The sequence below is a fragment of the Pongo abelii genome, chromosome X (genome assembly GCF_028885655.2).
Source record: "Pongo abelii isolate AG06213 chromosome X, NHGRI_mPonAbe1-v2.0_pri, whole genome shotgun sequence".
Taxonomy (NCBI): domain Eukaryota; kingdom Metazoa; phylum Chordata; class Mammalia; order Primates; family Hominidae; genus Pongo; species Pongo abelii.
In genome coordinates, this window is record NC_072008.2 from 57,396,445 (window position 1) to 57,415,501 (window position 19,057).

Genomic DNA, 19,057 nt, shown 5'->3' on the forward strand with positions numbered 1-19,057 from the left:
AACACATATTGGAAGAAACTTTTAAACCCATAGCCCATTACAATACACAAAATGTCATTATCTATTTTCCTAATCAGATCTGTGACTCCATATACTCAATGATGAGCCCTTTCATACTTTCCTGTACGAGTCAGAGAAGTATGTTTTGCTCTTGGCAGGCATCTTTTATACACATTTTAAATTATCTTTTAGAGAAAGTCTAGTGACAAATGTTTGCTGATACAGTGCATAATATTTCTTTGGGGCATAATTTTCTACAGGCTTTTCATTATAATCCATTATAAACTACTTGATTATATATATACTATACACACATATACACACACACAAACACATATAGTGTCATGTGTCACAGTGATGGGGATACTTTCAGAGAAATGCATTGTTAGGTGATTTCATTACTGTGTGAACATTTCAGAGTATACTTACACAAACCAAGATGGGATAGCCTACCTACATAGTATAGCCTATTGCTCCTAGGCAACAAACCTTTGCAGCATGTTACTGTACTGCATACTATAGACAAATGTAACACAATGGTAAGTATTTGTGTATCTAGTCATATCTAAGTATAAAAAAGTACAGTAAAAATATGTTATAAATTATTGAAAAATGGTACAACTGTATAGGGAACTTGCCATAAATGAAGCCTGCAGAACTGGAAGTTGCTCTGGTTGAGTCAGTGAGTACATGGTGAGTAAAGGCGAAGGCCCAAAACATTACTGTACCCTACTGTAGACTTTACAAACACTGTACATATAGGCTACACTAAATTTATTTTAAAAAGTTTTTTCTCTCCTCAATAAAAAATTAACCTTAGCTTATTGTAATATTTTTACTTGATAAATATTTTATTTTTAACTTTTGACTCTTGTAATAACACTTTACTTAAAACAATAACACACTGTACATGTGTACAAAAATATTATCTTTCTTCATGTCATTACTCAATAAGCATTTTCCCATTTTTCAGTTTTAAATTTTACTTTTCATACTTTTTGTGTTAAAAAAGTAAGATAGAAACACACACATTAGTCTAGGCCTATACAGGGTCAGGCCTTCACATCTTGTCTCACTGGGAGGTCTTCAGGGGTAATAACATGCATGAGGTTATCACCTTCTATGATAAAAATGCTTCTCCTGGAATATCTCCTGAAGACCTGCCTGAGGCTCTTTAACAGCTAAGTTTTTAATTTTATTTTAGTTTTAATTTTTATTTATTCATTTTTTTGAGACAGACTCTAGCTTTGTTGCCCAGGCTGGAGTGCAGTGGCACAATCTTGGCTCATTGCAACCTCCACCTCCCATTCCCAGGCTCAAGCAATTCTCCTGCCTCAGCCTCCCAGGTAGCTTGAGGTCAGGAGTTCGACACCAGCCTGGTCAACATGGTGAAACCCCGCCTCTACAAAAAATACAAAGTTTTTTAAAAAATAAGAAGTAGTATATTCTAAAATAATAATAAAAACTTTATAAAAAGTATAAAATTGACAACCTAACATCACAATTAAAAAAACTACAGAAGGAAAAGCAAACACATTCAAAAGCTAGCAGAAGACAAAAAATAACTAAGATCAGAGCAGAACTGAAGGAGATAGAGACACAAAGAACCCTTCAAAAAGTCAATGAATCTGGGAGCTAGTATTTTGAAAAGATCAACAAAATAGATAGACCACTAATCTGGCTAACAAAGAAGAAAAGAGAGAAGAATCAAATAGATGCAATAAAAAATGATAAAGGGGATATCACCACTGATCCCACAGAAATACAAATTACCATCAGAGAATACTATAAACACCTCTATGTAAATAAACTAGAAAATCTAGAAGAAACGGATAAATTACTGGACACATACACCTTCCCAAGACTAAACCAGGAAGAAGTTGAATCTCTGAATAGACCAATAACAGGCTCTGAAATTGAGGCAATAATTAATAGCTTACCAACCAAAACAAGTCCAGGACCAGATGGATTCACAGCCGAATTCTACCAGAGCTAAAAGGAGGAGCTGGTACCATTCCTTCAGAAACTATTCCAATCAATAGAAAAAGAGGGAATCCTCCCTAACTCATTTTATGAGGCCAGCATCATCCTGATACCAAAGCCTGGCAGAGACACAACCCAAAAAAGAGAATTTTAGAACAATATCCTTGAGGAACATTGATACAAAAATCCTCAATATAAAATACTGGCAAAGCGAATCCTGTAACACATCAAAAAGCTTATCCAACATGATCAAGTGGGCTTCATCCCTGGGATGCAAGGCTGGTTCAACACATGAAAATCAATAAACGTAATCCAGCCTATAAACAGAACCAAAGACAAAAACCACATGATTATCTCAATAGATGCAGAAAAGGCCTTTGACAAAATTCAACAGCCCTTCATGCTAAAAACTCTCAAAATTAGGTATTGATGGGACGTATCTCAAAATAATAAGAGCTATCTCTGACAAACCCACAGCCAATATCATACTGAATGGACAAAAACTGGAAGCATTCCCTTTGAAAACGGGCACAAGACAGGGATGCCCCCTCTCACCACTCCTATTCAACATAGTGTTGGAAGTTCTGGCCAGGGAAATCAGGCAGGGGAAGGAAATAAAGGGTATTCAATTAGGAAAAGAGGAAGTCAAGTTGTCCCTGTTTGCAGATGACATGACTGTATATCTAGAAAACCCCATCGTCTCAGCCCAAAATCTCCTTAAGCTGATAAGCAACTTCAGCAAAGTCTCAGGATACAAAATCAATGTACAAAAATCACAAGCATTCTTATACACCAAAAACAGACAAACAGAGAGCCAAATCATAAGTGAACTCCCATTCACAATTGCTTCAAAGAGAATAAAACACCTAGGAATCCAGCTTACAAGGGATGTGAAGGACCTCTTCAAGGAGAACTACAAACCACTGCTCAATGAAATAAAAGAGGATACAAACAAATGGAAGGACATTCCATGCTCATGGGTAGGAAGAATCAATATTGTGAAAATGGCCATACTGCCCAAGGTAATTTATACATTCAATGCCATCCCCATCAAGCTACCAATGACTTTCTTCACAGAATTGGAAAAAACTACTTTAAAGTTCATATGGAACCAAAAAAGAGCCTGCATCACCAAGTCGATCCTAAGCTGAAAGAACAAAGCTGGAAGCATCACCCTACCTGACTTCAAACTATACTACAAGGCTACACTAACCAAAACAGCATGATACTGGTACCAAAACACAGATATAGACCAATGGAACAGAACAGAGCCCTCAGAAATAATGCTGCATATCTACAACTATCTGATCTTTGACAAACCTGACAAAAACAAGCAATGGGGAAATGATTCCCTATTTAATAAATGGTGCTGGGAAAACTGGCTAGTCATAAGTAGAAAGCTGAAACTGGATCCCTTCCTCACACCTTATATAAAAATTAATTCAAGATGGATTAAAGACTTACATGTTAGACCTAAAACCATAAAAACCCTAGAAGAAAACCTAGGCAATACCATTCAGGACATAAGCATGGGCAAGGACTTCATGTCTAAAACACCAAAAGCAATGGCAACAAAAACCAAAATTGACAAATGGGATTGAATTAAACTAAAGAGCTTCTGCATAGCAAAAGAAACTACCATCAGAGTGAACAGGCAACCTAGAAAATGGGAGAAAATTTTTGCAACCTACTCATCTGACAAACGGCTAATATCCAGAATGTACAATGAACTCAAACAAATTTACAAGAAAAAAACAAACAACCCCATCAAAAAGTGGGCAAAGGATATGAACAGACACTTCTCAAAAGAAGACATTTATGCAGCCAAAAAACACATGAAAAAATGCTCATCATCACTGGCTATCAGAGAAATGCAAATCAAAGCCACAATGAGATATCACCTCACACCAGTTAGAATGGCGAACATTAAAAAGTCAGGAAACAAGAGGTGCTAGAGAGGATGTGGAGAAACAGGAACATTTTTACACAGTTGGTGGGACTGTAAACTAGTTCAACCATTGTGGAAGTCAGTGTGCCGATTCCACAGGGATCTAGAACTAGAAATACCATTTGACCCAGCCATCCCATTACTGGGTATATACCCAAAGGATTATAAATCATGCTGCTATAAAGACACATGCACACGTATGTTTATTGTGGCACTATTCACAATAGCAACGACTTGGAACCAACCCAAATGTCCAACAGTGATAGACTGGATTAAGAACATGTGGCACATATACACCATGGAATACTATGCAGCCATAAAAAAGGATGAGTTCATGTCCTTTGTAGGGACATGGATGAAGCTGGAAATCATCATTCTCAGCAAACTATCGCAAGGACAAAAAACCAAACACCGCATGTTCTCACTCATAGGTGGGAATTGAACAATGAGAACACATGGACACAGGAAGGGGAACGTCACACACTGGGGACTGTTGTGGGGTAGGGGGAGGGGGGAGGGATAGCATTAGGAGATATACCTAATGCTAAATGACGAGTTAATGGGTGCAGCACACCAACATGGCACATGTATACATATGTAACAAACCTGCATGTTGTGCACATGTACCCTAAAACTTAAAGTATAATAATAATAAAAATAAATAAATAAATAAATCTACGGGTGGATTTTTCAGATGCACTGGCAGAGCAAATATCGGTTTTATATAAAAAGTCAGCATAGCCAATTGGAGAAATGTGAAGGAATGCTTCTAACTACTTCATTACATCCTAATCACAAAAGCAGAAAGTACAATGGATAAAGACAAAAGCAAATGTACATTATCACAGTCTGGCCCTATACAACTATTAGGACAAAAGAGGAAGGAGAAAAGCAGGCCCAGGTCAGTTTAAAAATGCCGTGTAAGTCAGGTACTTTGAAAACAATCATAGGCGGGGGGAGCGGGGAGGGATAGTATGAGGAGATATACCTAATGTAAATGACGGGTTAATGGGTGCAGCACACCAACATGGCACATGTATACATATGTAACAAACCTGCACATTGTGCACATGTACCCTAGAACTTAAAGTATAATAATAATAATAAAAAAAAAGAAAGAAAGAAAACAACCACAGGCTTTGTTCCAGGAAGGCTGAAACCGCCTTTGCAAAAATTGTAACTGAGGAAATTATGACAGTAAAAGAGATCAGACCTAACTGACTCGACTCTATCTTGTTTCTAACCTTTAAGCTGGACTTGTTCATTCCTGGGCATAGGCCAAACTAACCTTGGGAAGGAATTTAGTTTATCGTTCAACTTTGAAACAAAATTAATAATAGCCCTTTCCCAAAGGGGAAAGCAAAACAAATTACCCCTTCTTGCCTGGCGACCAGTCTGAGTCTGTCTTTGTAGGACTAACAAACTAGCTACAAGATTAGAAATTATGGTTTGGGGCCATGCAGCCTCTGGCTGCAAGTATTTGAACCTCCCCAAATTGCTCCTGTGAATAACATCACTATTGCAAAATCTAACATCAGTGCTTGACATATTTTGCAGACACTGCACTCCAGGTCTGGTAATCTGGCTCAACCAGATTGAGGCTGGTAACCCGGCTCAACCAGTTCTGCTATTTCACCCAAGAACAGAAGACAGCAAGAGAAACTCACTTTGACCCCCTATGATTCCATCTCCAACCCGACCAATCAGCACACCCCACTTCCCAAGCCTCTCCCCATCAAATTATCCTTAAAAACTCTGATCCCGGGGAAGGCTTGGAGAGACAGATTTGAGTAATAATAAAACTCCAGTGTCCCACACAGCCTCTCTGCTACTCTTTCTCCATTGCAATTCCCTTGTCTAGGCAGCGGGCAGGGTTTCTAGGAGGCTGACAAGGAAAAAAAAAAAAAAACAAAAATTTGCCTTACAACCAATAGTGCAGAGGTCGGGATGGGGGCAGAACGGTGAGAACTAACAAATTAGCTTGAATTTTGGTCTCTCCTGGCCTCTTTCCATCTGGGAATTGGGGGAACCTTCTGGTAACAGCCGGGGATTGTGCTTTTGTGGTGACTAGGGGCATAGTGTGGAGGAAAAGGGTCAAACTCTGTAAAATATTTGAAAAGATTTATTCTGAGACAAACATAAATGACTATGGCCTGTGACACAGCCCTCAGGATATCCTGAGAACATGTGCCCAAGGTGGTTGGGGTGCAGCTTGATTTTACACATTTTAGGGAAACATGAGACATCATTTAAATACATTTAAGGTACACATTGATTCGGTCCAGAAAGGCGGGACAACTGGAAGGGGGGGTGCTTTCAATTTATAGGTAGATTTAAAAATTTTCTGATTGGCAACTGGTTATTATCAATAAAATGCAATGTCTGGGCTATAGTAAGAGGTTGTAGACACCAAAGTTTCATCATCCTGATGGAGCCTCCAGGTAGATGGCTTCAGAGAGAATACATTAGAATGTTTCTTATCATATTTAAGGTCTGTGTTTATGTTAATTTTGGAGGGTATAATGAGGTAGGTCCGACCCCCCCCACTTTCTGCCATATCCTGAACCACTCTTTCAGGTTAAATTTTAGAGTGCCCTGGCAGAGGAGGATGTCCATTCAGATGGTTGGGGGGGCCTTAGAATTTTACTTTGGGTTTACGGTAGTTTAGTCTTTTATGAGAATGAAAGCCTGAGGTATGGCTGGCTGGTTACTGTTGGTTGGAACTCCACAGTTGATTTCTAGCCAGTAGAGGCAGCTTAGGTTTGGGATGACTCTGCCTAAGCCATTTCCTGTGGAATTGTTCCCCCCTCATGGTAGGCACTGAAGGGTCTGAAGAGCCACCTTATTGAGTGGTTGGTTCACTTTTAACTTTTCCTGGTCCTTAGAGCTCCTAGATGTGTGTGTAAGTCTAAGGCCACAGGGATTCCCTTTATAGGGTAGTAAATGGGAGGTGAGGGTAATTACACCAATGTGTATGGTTCTAATAATGAAAACTGTGTCACAGTCTAAGTCTTTAATGGCTTGGTTCCAGAATGTGATGTTTGGGAGAAAACATCTTGGTGGACAGTTTGTGTAAATTGGGAATCATAACTTTTATGGAATTTTGATAGATATTGAGAATACTGTACATTGTTTGGAAAGGAAATTCAGTGGAAAATGGAGAATCGAATAAGTATGGAGCGGGTCCTTTCTAAACAACCTTTGTTAAACTGTGTAGGACTATGCAATGATCTCTCTTATTTACCTTTTTAGATCTATTTTCTTTTTGTCCTTACAAAAACTATATCTGACTAGAATTATTCTGTGTGACTGGTACATGGATATTTCTACTATTATTAATCTTTATAACCTTCACACTGTTAGAGACATGCTTTTGCATGAATTAAAAATTTTATTTAAAAACATTACGTCTCTTATGAAAGTGTACACATGTAAAAGAGAGAACAAATTTTCGTTCCATTGCAATTTCTCTGAGGAAATTAAAAGCCTGCCTTCAAAACAAGAGGCTGAAACAGAAATCTTTCTAAAAGTTAATGTCCTAATGACCAGCAGAAGAGGGCAACTTCAGTTAGGTAGAGAAAAACTTGTGAGTGGCTATGGTAACTGAGAGAAACTTTCAACTTAGTAGGGAAGAAAAACATATCATGGAAGAAGTGAGCATATTGTTGCTAAAATAGTTTTACGTGCCACTGAAATTCATGCTCTAAAGGGAAAAGAAGACTTTATCTTCTTTTTTGGAGGAAAGCTGCTTCTTATATATTTAGTTCTTTTGAGGATAGCAATGGCCCATGACTGTTTCACTGGGGAGAGTGTGAAACAGTCTTTAAACTCAAATAAATGGACCAAATTAAATTTGTCAGTATAGATTTAGTAAAATAAGATTGCTAGCCAATAATTATAGAAAGAAAAAGCATCACATTTGTTCACAAAGTCCAATATTTTGTTCATTTAAAACAGCTTTGAGTGGAGCTGTTATCTATTTATGTAATTTTTCTTGTTGAAGTGAACAAAATAAAATTCCCTAAAAACTGTAATAAAATCAGAGAATTGTACACCTCCTTACCAGAGACTATAAAGCATCTATCAAATATGGTGAAACTGGGACCAGGTCAAAGGAGGATGTTGAGCATATCTTCTGTAATCTCAAACTGAGTCTAGAACTCCAAAGGACCTACCCAATATTTTACCTGGAAAGATAAGAAATAAATATTTGAATTAATGGGTCACTCTATTGAAATTCACGCATAAGTACACAATAAATGTGTATGACAATGTTCTTGGTGGCATTGTTCATAATAACCAAATTTTGAAAACTGTCCCAATATATATCAACAAGGATTTGCTAAATAAATTATGCTTTATTCACACAATGGAATACTATATAAAGAAGTAACTCTGCATAAAAGAACCTACAAACATGTTCACATTCTATAAGTGGAAAAATTTATAGAGGAGGATATATACTATGGTCCTATTTCTACAACTTCGTATATGTGCACATAGATGGATTTAATGTACAGGTGTATATATGCGTTTTCTGCCTCTCTGGGCCTTTCTGTGTCTCTACACACATGTGTACATGCATGCATAAAAATCCACAGAAAGGAACTGCTATGGTTTGAATATTCCCTCCAAAACTTATGTTGAAACTTTATCTCCAATGTGGCAGTATTCAGAGGTATGGCCTTTAACAGGTGATTGGAACATGAGGGTTCTGCCCTTGTGAATGGATTAATCCACTGACAGATTATGGAAGTAGAACTGGTGGCTTTATAAGAAGAGAAAGAGAGACCTAAGCTACCATGTTAGCATACTTAGTCCCCTTGCCATGTGATACCCTGCGCTACCTCAGGACTGCAGAGAGTTTCTACCATCAAGAAGGCCCTCACCAGATGTGGCCCCTCAATCTTGAACTTCCCAGCCTCCAGAACTGTAAGAAATAAATTTTATTTTTTTTATAAATTTTCAGGTATTTTGTTATAAGCAACAGAAAACAGGCTAAGACAGGTGCCATGAGTGAGAGTGAACCTCCAGAGTTTATGATCATTTGATGCCCAGGAGCTGTGTTGGACTTGACATAGCCAAACCTTGATCAGACTGTTTATGGCCTACATGTGATGTAGGAAATATATTGGACATGGTGTGATTGTCTTTAATCAAACCATAAAGCTAGACCACACTGCTTTAGGCCTAGACAGAATTTCCTCCAAAGGGAATATGTTGCCACTGTCAGATTCAATGTATGAACAGGAAATGAAGACCTAGGAGGCAGGCCTTACCTTGACTATGAATGAATTAAAAATACTCCTTCCAGTATCTGGGGCTGGTGAAAAATTTGGCCTTGAACTCCACCTTGTGGACAGACGTGGAGATGCTATAAACACTTCCAGTGGTTGGAAGGTGAGCTGTCTGAAGCCAAGTGAAGGCAGAAAAGGAAGACAGACAGGAGAGTCAACTTGGTAAGAGACTCTGGGATGCGTCTGTGCCTGAATAGTTGTAATTATATTCAGTGTAGCATTTTCCTTCTTACACTCCAAAACTTTCAGCAAAATCTTGCAAATGCTTACCTTATGCCCACTCTTAGGATTAAATAGAAAAGAGATCATCCTGTTGGTTTCACAGCAGTCACCCATGAAGAACAGCTGTTCCTAGAAGAGATGATTGCCCAGGGTTTAGCACCACCAGAAGCAGGAACATGCTACCGTCACAAGACTGGAGCAGAAGATCCTGAGAGGCTTGCTCATGAGCACATGTGGGGATAATAATATTAAGGATAAATAATCTAAAAGCTCTGTAAATGGTGAAACCCTTTTAATTAACAGTATTTACCTGAGGACAGGACTCAGTGAGGTAAGTATGATTTTATGTGGAGTCTTACAATAAGTTTGTCTCCCAGCCTCCAGCCACTCCAGCCCTAATATACATATACCCTTTATACTTCTGGACCTTTTAAAGCATGCATCTGATCCTATTGTCACTGCTCAAAATCATCAGTACTTTCCCTTCTGTCTGCAGAACAGATTCCAAATACCTTAAATCTTCATTGAAAGGCCATTGTAGATTACAGTGTTAGATTAAACTCAGCATATATCTCCAACCTCAGCAATCTCTATACATCTTTTCACTATCTTTAGGTATATGAGAGTCCTAGCTGTTCTACGAAACCTGATAGTGTAATCTGGCAAACATAGTAATTTTGGCTTTTATCCAGCTTGGCCCTGCTGGTTTTTTTTCAAGAGGTCTGAGTCTGCATTGGTTACCAAGAGTTTCTTAGTCAAGCCCTACCTATATGGCAGTCAGTAGGAATTTCTGCCAGAGTATGGTGAACCAATCATTGAGATTCTCCAGTCCACCATGGATTATTCAGTGAGAGAGTAAAAGTGGATGAAGCATCACCAGTTTGCCACCATCTTAACCCAGAAACAAAAACACAGTAAAAAGGAAAGTACACTAAAAGAACCAACCAGCAAACAAAACAACCAGTATTCCAAGTGAGATTTATTTTGTTATGTTCTATTTTTTTGTTAGTGGCTTTTAAGCTGCAAAATATAACTGAATATAAATTAAACTGTAAACACATAATTGACTCATTTATCTATTTTTCTCAGAGACAAAGGCACAGTGCTAGTTTTTCGGTGAAAACATTCTAAACCATGTTAAAACATGTCCAGTTTGTAACCAGCCTTTAGAATTTGTATAGGGCTGATTTTCTGCCTAGAAACTGATGCTATTATGTCTCTTCCAGCTTTATTAAAAAGGATTTTTTCCTGTATGTTTATATCAGATCTAAAGCCCTCACAAAACATGAAGATATAATTAAATGTAATCATTTTTGCTGATTCTCTGGACATGGTCCTAAGGTAGATAAAATTAAGACCTCATTCATAGGACAAGTTGGTCATTTATCCAGTGTCTACCTATGACCATTGTTGTCCATACACTGACTTAAAATTGCCCCTTCATGATTCATGACACAGCACTGTCAACAACTTCACACGTGTTCTCACACTCTTGTTCTGCTTGGATCCTCACTAAATCTTGTGACGTACTCAGAGCAGATTCTAGTTCCACCTGACACACCAATGTAACTATTCTGAAGAGAAGTTTGGTATTCTCTAGCAAAACTGAAGATGTGCCCACCCTATGACCCAGCAATTCTAGGCATATGCACAACAGAAACTCATGTGCAAAAGGAGAAATGTGTAAGGATATTTTAGAACAAGAACTAAAAACAAACAAACAAACAAACAAAAAATCCCAAACTGACAATTACCTAAATATTCATTCTTTGGGAATATATATATTGTGGTATAGCCTCAAAATGGCATTTTATATATCCATATGAAAAGGTCACAAAAATAGAGCAAAAAAAAGCAGGACACAAAAATACTGGCATAGTACGCTATATGGGTAAAAATTTAAAACATAAAAAAATATATTTTGGGGATACATATATAGTGAAAAAATAAACTAGTAGGAAGGACATATCAACTACAGTTCAGTGACAAAGGAAAAAAATGGGGTTGGAATAAAATAAGAACTAAAAATGTATCTCTCTTTTTTAATTTCCTTCATTAAAAAAAAGGGACAAAAGAAGAAGGAGCAGCAGCAGTAGCAGTGTGGCTTGGGAGTCAGACATACTGATTTAAGATGTGACCCCTATAGGACTTTACTGTTACTTTAAACCCTTTCCACTCTCTGGACCTGTTTCATACTCTGTACAAATGAGGAGGGAGACTAGATAATCTCAAGGCCCACAAAGCTCTTAAATTCTATTTTTCTGTCCTTACCACCAGTCCTTGTCTGTATATGCTTACATTCTTAATTTCCATATACCCAGTTAACAATCTTCTGTACATCTAAGTAACAAATTGGCATTTCCTCTCTTGGTACAGAATGTTACCGGCATTAAAAAGAAAAAAAATAAAAAGAAACGTATTAGTTAAAATCTTTTTTTTTTTTTTTTTTTTGTAAGTGCCAGAAAATGAAAGCAATGTATTGACTAATAATACTGGGACAAACAGAGGGAAGAGGCCTAAAGCCTCTCTAAATCCACAGATTCAGGACTGGCACAATGGCTCACGTCTATAATCCCAGCACTTTGGGAGGCCGAGGCAGGCAGATCACCTGAGGTCAGGAGTTTGAGACCAGCCTGGCCAACACGGTGAAACCCCGTCTCTACTAAAAATACAAAAATTATCCAGGCATGGTGGTGGCTGGCTCCTGCAGTCACAGATACTTGGGAGGCTGAGACAGGAGAACTGCTTGAACCCAGGAGATGGAGGTTGCAGTGAGCCAAGATCACACCACTGCACTCCAGTCTGGGAGACAGAGTGAGACTCCACCTCAAAAAAAAAAAAAAAAATTCCACAGATTCAAATGTTATAATCATGATAAAGTTTTTGTTTGTTTGTTTCATTTTGTGATTTGGTTTCCCCCCTGTGGGTACATTTTCTCATGCGTATCTTCTCTATATACTTTCAAAGGTGGCCAGCTAAAGGTCCAGGCTTATGACATTGTTAATGTAAACTTTAAACTACCAATGGATAAAAAGTTCCTCAACTTCAAATCCCAAAAACTACAGCTTTAAACTCTCTTATAATTCCTATCATGGCATAGATGAGCACTGCAGACATTAAACTGCTTTCTGGATTTTATACTTATTTCCTATCTGCATTTTCCTGCAAGAGTAATATTCACTCACTGATTTATGTTAACATTTTTTTACACTTAAATATCCCATTACACTTCACAAGCGTATCTTTGCTCATTATATGACTAGAGCATCACAAAAAGCCGTGAGGTGCATGGCTTATTTATACCATACCCCACCCTCAATTCCCTGTGCCTTTCGTTTCAGGAATTAATGGGTCCAAAAGGAAGAGAAGTTGACTGACTTCCTCATGTCTCACAGGCAATAGATGGTAGAAGTGGAGCAAGAAGGTTCTCCAGTATCTGCTGCTTCCTCAAGTTTGTTCACAATGTACAGCTCCGTGATGGGTGAAAAAACATCTTTGTTGTCCTGAGGCTGGCCAGAGATAGACACTTGACTCCATGGTTACTTGGAGAGGTACTACATCCTCTCAGGGTAAATGGGCTTACCCTGGACAGCATCATGGACCACCCAGGATCATGATGGCATTCTCAGGGCCAGAAGCAACATATGGAGAAACCCCTTATCCTGAATGCATCCAGTTCAGGCTTGAGCTATAACTCCTGCCCAGATTCAGGGGAGCTGGAGCAGGAAGTTTAGGGTCTGGTGTTGGGAGCCCAAGTTTGCAGTTCCAGCCCCACTGCTGATTGGCTGTGGGACCGGGGAGACCTGCCACTTCCCTTCTCAGTTTCTTCTTGTGAGAAAAGGGAGGCAAACATCTGACTTCACAGAAGCACTGGAAGTTATCATCTGAAAGAATGGCCGTAAGATTGTTACTGTCACCTCAGTTCTCTTCTTCTCCAGTGCTTCTGTGGACTCTCATGGCAAATCCCTTCTACTTGTCTTGAGAAGAAAATACCCAGGGCCAGCATTGCTTCTCTCAGCCAGTCAGTCAAAAAATACTTTCTGATGCCCCAGAAAGAACCTTGTCTGTGCTGGGCAATGTCTAGAATATGGAGAGGAATTCAACCACACAGCTGTTGCCTCTGAAGAGATCACAGAGAAGCTGTCATTCCGGGGGAACAGGAGGTAGCAGTAAATACTATGACAAAGGGATAAAGGATATAATAGTACAAAAGAGCAATCAACTGACCAAGCTGTGGAGTTAATTAAAGACTTCAGATATGAAATGTTTAAGTAAATCCTGTTTCCACCCAGGTAATACAGTGAGAGGAAGCACATTCCAGGCAGGAGAAAAAAGTGCAAAAACCAAGAGACTTGAAACAACTTGGACTGTTGAAGGAAATGGCCTGAAACATAAGGACCAGGGAGTAGTAGTAAATAGTGCAGTAGTAAATAGTTAAGCTACAAAGGTAGAAAGGAGCCAGATCATGAAGGGCCTTGAATGCTGGGCTGAAAAGGTGGTCTTCATTCCAGGCAAATTATGTAATGCTGTCATGCAGTTTAGTGGCGCCATTTGTCATGCAAAATTACAAACTGCATTTCCATTCTGTGAAACTGTCCACTTTAAAAGGCATCATCAATTTCAGACAATACTGATATGTTAATATGTATTCCAAAACCTGCCTTTCCTTGTGCAGGGTAATAGTTTTCAACAGTCACTCTTGAGACATCTGTTCTTTTCGTGCCCCACAGCTAGTGGTACTCATGTGTGCAGGGTACTCACATTTTAGTGAATGAGGGGAAAAAGGAGAGTGAGAGACAAGGAATAAGAGGTGAGGATTAGAAAACTTTGGGATTCTCTACCCTTCCCCCAGCCATCCCACTACTCTTCAATTCTTTTCTCTCTTCCCATGCAGAATGGAATCTCTTAAGAAACAGTCACAATCTCACACAGGGTAACTGATAGCATTCCAAGGGTGTGAGGTTTTGGAAAGAAGTGGGCCAAGCACCATTTGAATTACTGTGTGGGTGAATCTGATAGTGTGTGTGCAGTGATTTGTCTACTTCAGTGTTTAAGCAAGGGAGGCCCTAAAGCCAACGAATATCCATAGTTATCAACAAATATTCAGCAAATAATAAATCAACAGATATCCATGGGAATCAACAGTTTCAATAGACCTGAGTAGTGGGATGAGCAAAGGCTCTGCAAGGTCAGTACTATGCCAGGGTGGGGCTTGACTACTGGGGACCCCGCTGAGGCCATCTGCACTAGAAATATTTTGTGTTCCATAACTAAATGCTGGTAAGAAGAGGCAGATCACTGAATGATAGCATCTGGGTAGTGCTTGGCTATGTATGTATAATACAGAGGACTGATATAATAGAGCTGTAGGTTAACTAGGGCTCTCCTTTCATTGACCTTGACTTCCTTCTTTTATTTTAGTTTTTTAGAGATGGAGGTCTCACTATGTTGCCCAGATGGGACTTGAACTCCTACACTCAGGGATCCTCTCACTTCAGCCATCCCAGCAGCTGGAACTACAGGCACACACCAGCACAGCCCTCTAATTTCCTTCTTTAATTAGTCAACTGAGCTTTGAGTTAGGCTTTCAGAGCCCACCTCCCCTCTCTCCCATTCACGAAGACACTGTTTTGTGACACTTGCTCCATCCATTCCATTTACTTTCTGCCGTGTTATAGGGTTGGAAGAGGATATTAAAAAAATAACCTCTTACCTTCTAGGTGTTTGCTGTTGGTCTGCTGGTCTCATTCATAATATTGGGGTGGGGTGAAGGAAACCATATTGTCCCTCAAAATCTTTCCAGCTTTAGAGATGTCTGAGGAAGAAGTGAGTTGCTGGTGCTCACACCGGTGGACACATTACTTTGATACAATGAAAATAAAGTCATGTACGGGTTCTTGGTGGTGGGCAGGTTTATTCAAAGGAGCTGAAAAGCAAAAAAAGTACAGTGGAGGAGCTGACATTTGAGATTAAGTGAAAAAAAATTGTCACAAAGAGATTTACGGAAAGGAGGGAGGCCAAAAAGGACTTCCAAGACATCACACTTCGTTTACCTCCTACCTCACTGGTGGTGACTTCTCAGTCTCTTGTTTGTGTCTCCTCTTCTCTCTGATCTCTTTAAGACCCAGGGCTCTGTCCATGGTCATCTGTTGTTCTCTATGTACACCCATTCCCTAGGGTGATCTCATACAGTCCCATGGTTTTAAGCATTATTTACATGGAGAAATTTCCAACTTATGTATCCAGCTTAGTCAGACCTCTCCCATGAACTGCACACTCATATATCCAATAACTGCTCAACAGCCCCACTTAGATGTCCTAAAAACACCTTCAAACTCAACTTGTCCAAAACTGATTTCCTAGCCTCTCCTCTTCCTAGCACCCATCCAAACCATAGCCTTCTTCATCTCTATCAGTGGCAACTCCATCTTCCCAGTTGTTTTTTGGAGCCATCCATGACTCCTCTCTTTCCTTACATTTCACTTCTAATTTGTGAGAAAATTCTACTTACTCTTCCTTCAAAATATACCCCAAATTTAAATACCTCTCACCACCTCCATTGTTACCTCTCAGATATCATAATCTCACACATGGGATACTGCAATACTCTAACTAGTTTCCCTGCTTCCTCACTTTCTCCTTTATAGCCCGTCCTTAAAACAGCAGAGAGATTTTTTTAGAAACATAAGTGAGGTCAATTCTCTGCTGAAAATCCACAGTGGGTTTGTGGACATGGGATGCAACACCCAGGTTATGCTTCAGTGATGGACTTATTATGCTGCTTCAGCTCTCACCCCCATTAGGGATTGCCTCAGCTGCTGAAAGCAACTTTGTCCAAGGCTACACCCCTTCCTGGGGCAGCCCATATCCAAAGACTGATTAGTGTAGGGGTTGAAAGGCCTGTAAATATTACCCCAACTCTGAAGTGCCATTCTAGTTCCACAGCTTCCTGTGGGTGTGATTGACACTGTAACTGACTCTTTTTCAGAGCTTCATTTTCTTTGTGCTCCTGCTGCTTTCCCATTTCTTCCCCAGGTATTGACCCCAAGGGCACTGCTTAATAAATTTTCTACAAGACTAATTTTGTTTCTGGGTCTGTTTCCTGGGAAAACCCAACTTGTGACAGGCTCCCCATTTCATGCAGAGCAAATACTAAGTCTTTACAATGCCTTATATTATTTAGACCCTTATTTCCTCTCTGACTTCTCCTATGTCTTTCTCCTTCACCTATGTAGCTCTAGCTAAATAAGCCTCCCTGTTAGTCTTTGAACATGCCAAAAACACACTTATCTCTTAGGCCCTTTCCTCTAGTAGTTCCTTTTGCCTAGAATGCTCTTTCTCTAGATATATGGTGGCTAACTCACTTCCTTCATTTATTTGCTCAAATATTACCTTCTCCATGAAGTCCACCCCAATCTCCCCATTTACCATGGTGACCTACCACTTCCCTTCCCTCTTACCTTGTTCTAATTTTCTTTTTTATAACAGTTATCACTTTTTGACATCCCACATAATTTACTTATTATTATTTTTTTTAATTGTTAGCCTCCCCTTGCCTGAAGGTAAGCTCCATGAGAACAGGCATCACTGAATGCTTTGTTCATGAAATATCCCAAATGCCTAGTTAAAGTGCCTGGAACAAAGTAGGCACTGAATAAATTTGTTGAACAAATGAATGAATTAAGCAGATTTAACAGTAGGAACAAAGTGTGTGTAGAAAGAGGGTGATAGAGAGGGAAGAATATGAATGAGTTATGGAGAAAATCACAGCTGTGAATCACTTGGACTTCTCCCTTGGTGCTACTGTTTCTTTCCCATTTCTTTATGCAAATATTAGGAAAAAATAATAATTAGAGTATTACTTGGCATCAAGAGAGCTAGTTTCAGTCCAGCACTCTTACTAGCTGTGTGACCTTGGTTTCCTTTTTCTCTTTAAGCTTAATCTCCTTATCTGAAAAATGGAGGTAGTAACACTCAGCTTCCAGTACCCTGTGAAGATTAAGATGTGCCCAGCACATACTAGGTGTCCAACAAATGTTTACTGACATCCTGACATCCTCCAAAGGCAAATGATTTAAACTAATAATACAAATGTCTTGTAGTATGTGCTTGAAAATGTAACCAGAAAAATAGCTATACACATTCATTACATTACATGTGAGCTTCAACTTTATGTTATGCACCTGTTTCATAGATTTGGGGTAGAGGAAGAAATCTGCCCCATTTCCATTTAATCAGTGACCTCTTAGCCACTTTACTTGCTTTCTAGGATAACAATGGAAAAACATATTTAAGGCTGGGCATGGTGGGACATGCCTGTAATCCCAGCACTTTGGGAGGCCGAGGCAGGCGGATCACCTGAGGTCAGGAGCTCGAGACCAGCCTGACCAACATGGTGAAACCATGTCTCTACTAAAAATACAAAATTAACCAGGCATGGTGTTGCATGCCTTTAATCCCAGCTACTTGGGAGGCTGAGGCAGGAGAATTGCTTGAACCTGGGAGGTGGAGGTTGCGGTGAGCCGAGATTGGGCCATTGCATTCCAGCCTGGGCAACAAGAGCAAAACTCTGTCTCAAAAAACAAACAAACAAACAAACAAAAAACATATTTAAAAACCCCAAAAACATACCAGAAAACAACAGAGGTATAGTGTTAGCTGTGCAGAACAGTAGAGAAGAATCACAGGCCCTAGGTTTCAATGTTAAACACATTACTGAATTAATAGCTATGGATAAATGACATCAGGTATTCCAGCCTTTCAACTTGTTTTTTTCTCTGTAGAACACTCCTTCCTCAAATCATTGCATGGGCTGGCTTCTTTAGTTATTTGCTAATATCCACTCAGGCCTTCCTCTGAAAACCTTTTGCTGAAGTAGTTCCCTCATTTCAGTTAATCTCTATCCATTGCTCTGCTTTTTTGTTCTTCATACAACTTATCACTCTCTGAAATTATACACATTATTTAGGTTATTTGTCTACATCTTTGTTGCTTTTCTCCCCTCTATGAAAATGTAAGCTCCCTGACAGAATGGACAGTATCTATCTCATTCATCACTATTGGGCAAATCCATCAAAAAGTAGCTGAATGAATGAATGAATGATTGCATTCAGGATAATAACCCTGCTCTCTTAACTGTCCAGTAATGTTATAAAGATTAATGAGCTCTCTGGGAAAACAAACTCAGTTCTTAGCAGAGACTAAAAGAGCTATGTACATCTAAAGAATTATTTAAATAATTTCTTTCGCATTTCAGTAATAGAATTTCTAGACCTATATTCACTAGATACATGTCACTGGAGCATTGCTAAATATAACCAAAAGGACATGAGGTTTACCCTCTTGAGAACTAAAGGGAATTCACCTTTATTAAGCATCTGTGCTGCACTATGTTACATGCTAAGGATATAGTTTCTCATATACCTCTAAACAGAACTGAGTAAAGAGTGTTACTCTCTCTATCAAGAAGGGGAATAGATTCACAAAGATTAAGTAACTTGCTAGTACAGAGCTAGTAAAACCTGGAATTAATGTCCAATCAGCTGACTTTATTTTTTCACTTATTCCATCCTTTCTTGGGGAGCATGTGGCCCTCAGATCTGTGCTT

At 39.1% G+C, this 19,057-nt stretch overlaps 1 protein-coding gene across 1 annotated transcript in view; it reads right to left on the bottom strand.

Moving 5' to 3' along the window:
- Window positions 1-19,057, bottom strand: part of SPIN3 (spindlin family, member 3) — a 108,971-nt gene that overhangs the window by 82,553 nt on the left and 7,361 nt on the right. The window contains 3 exon segments of the mRNA NM_001132165.1: window positions 7,995-8,118; window positions 9,499-9,579; window positions 15,164-15,376. Coding sequence (NP_001125637.1) covers window positions 15,368-15,376 — 9 coding nt within the window. The 3' untranslated portion in view covers window positions 7,995-8,118; window positions 9,499-9,579; window positions 15,164-15,367.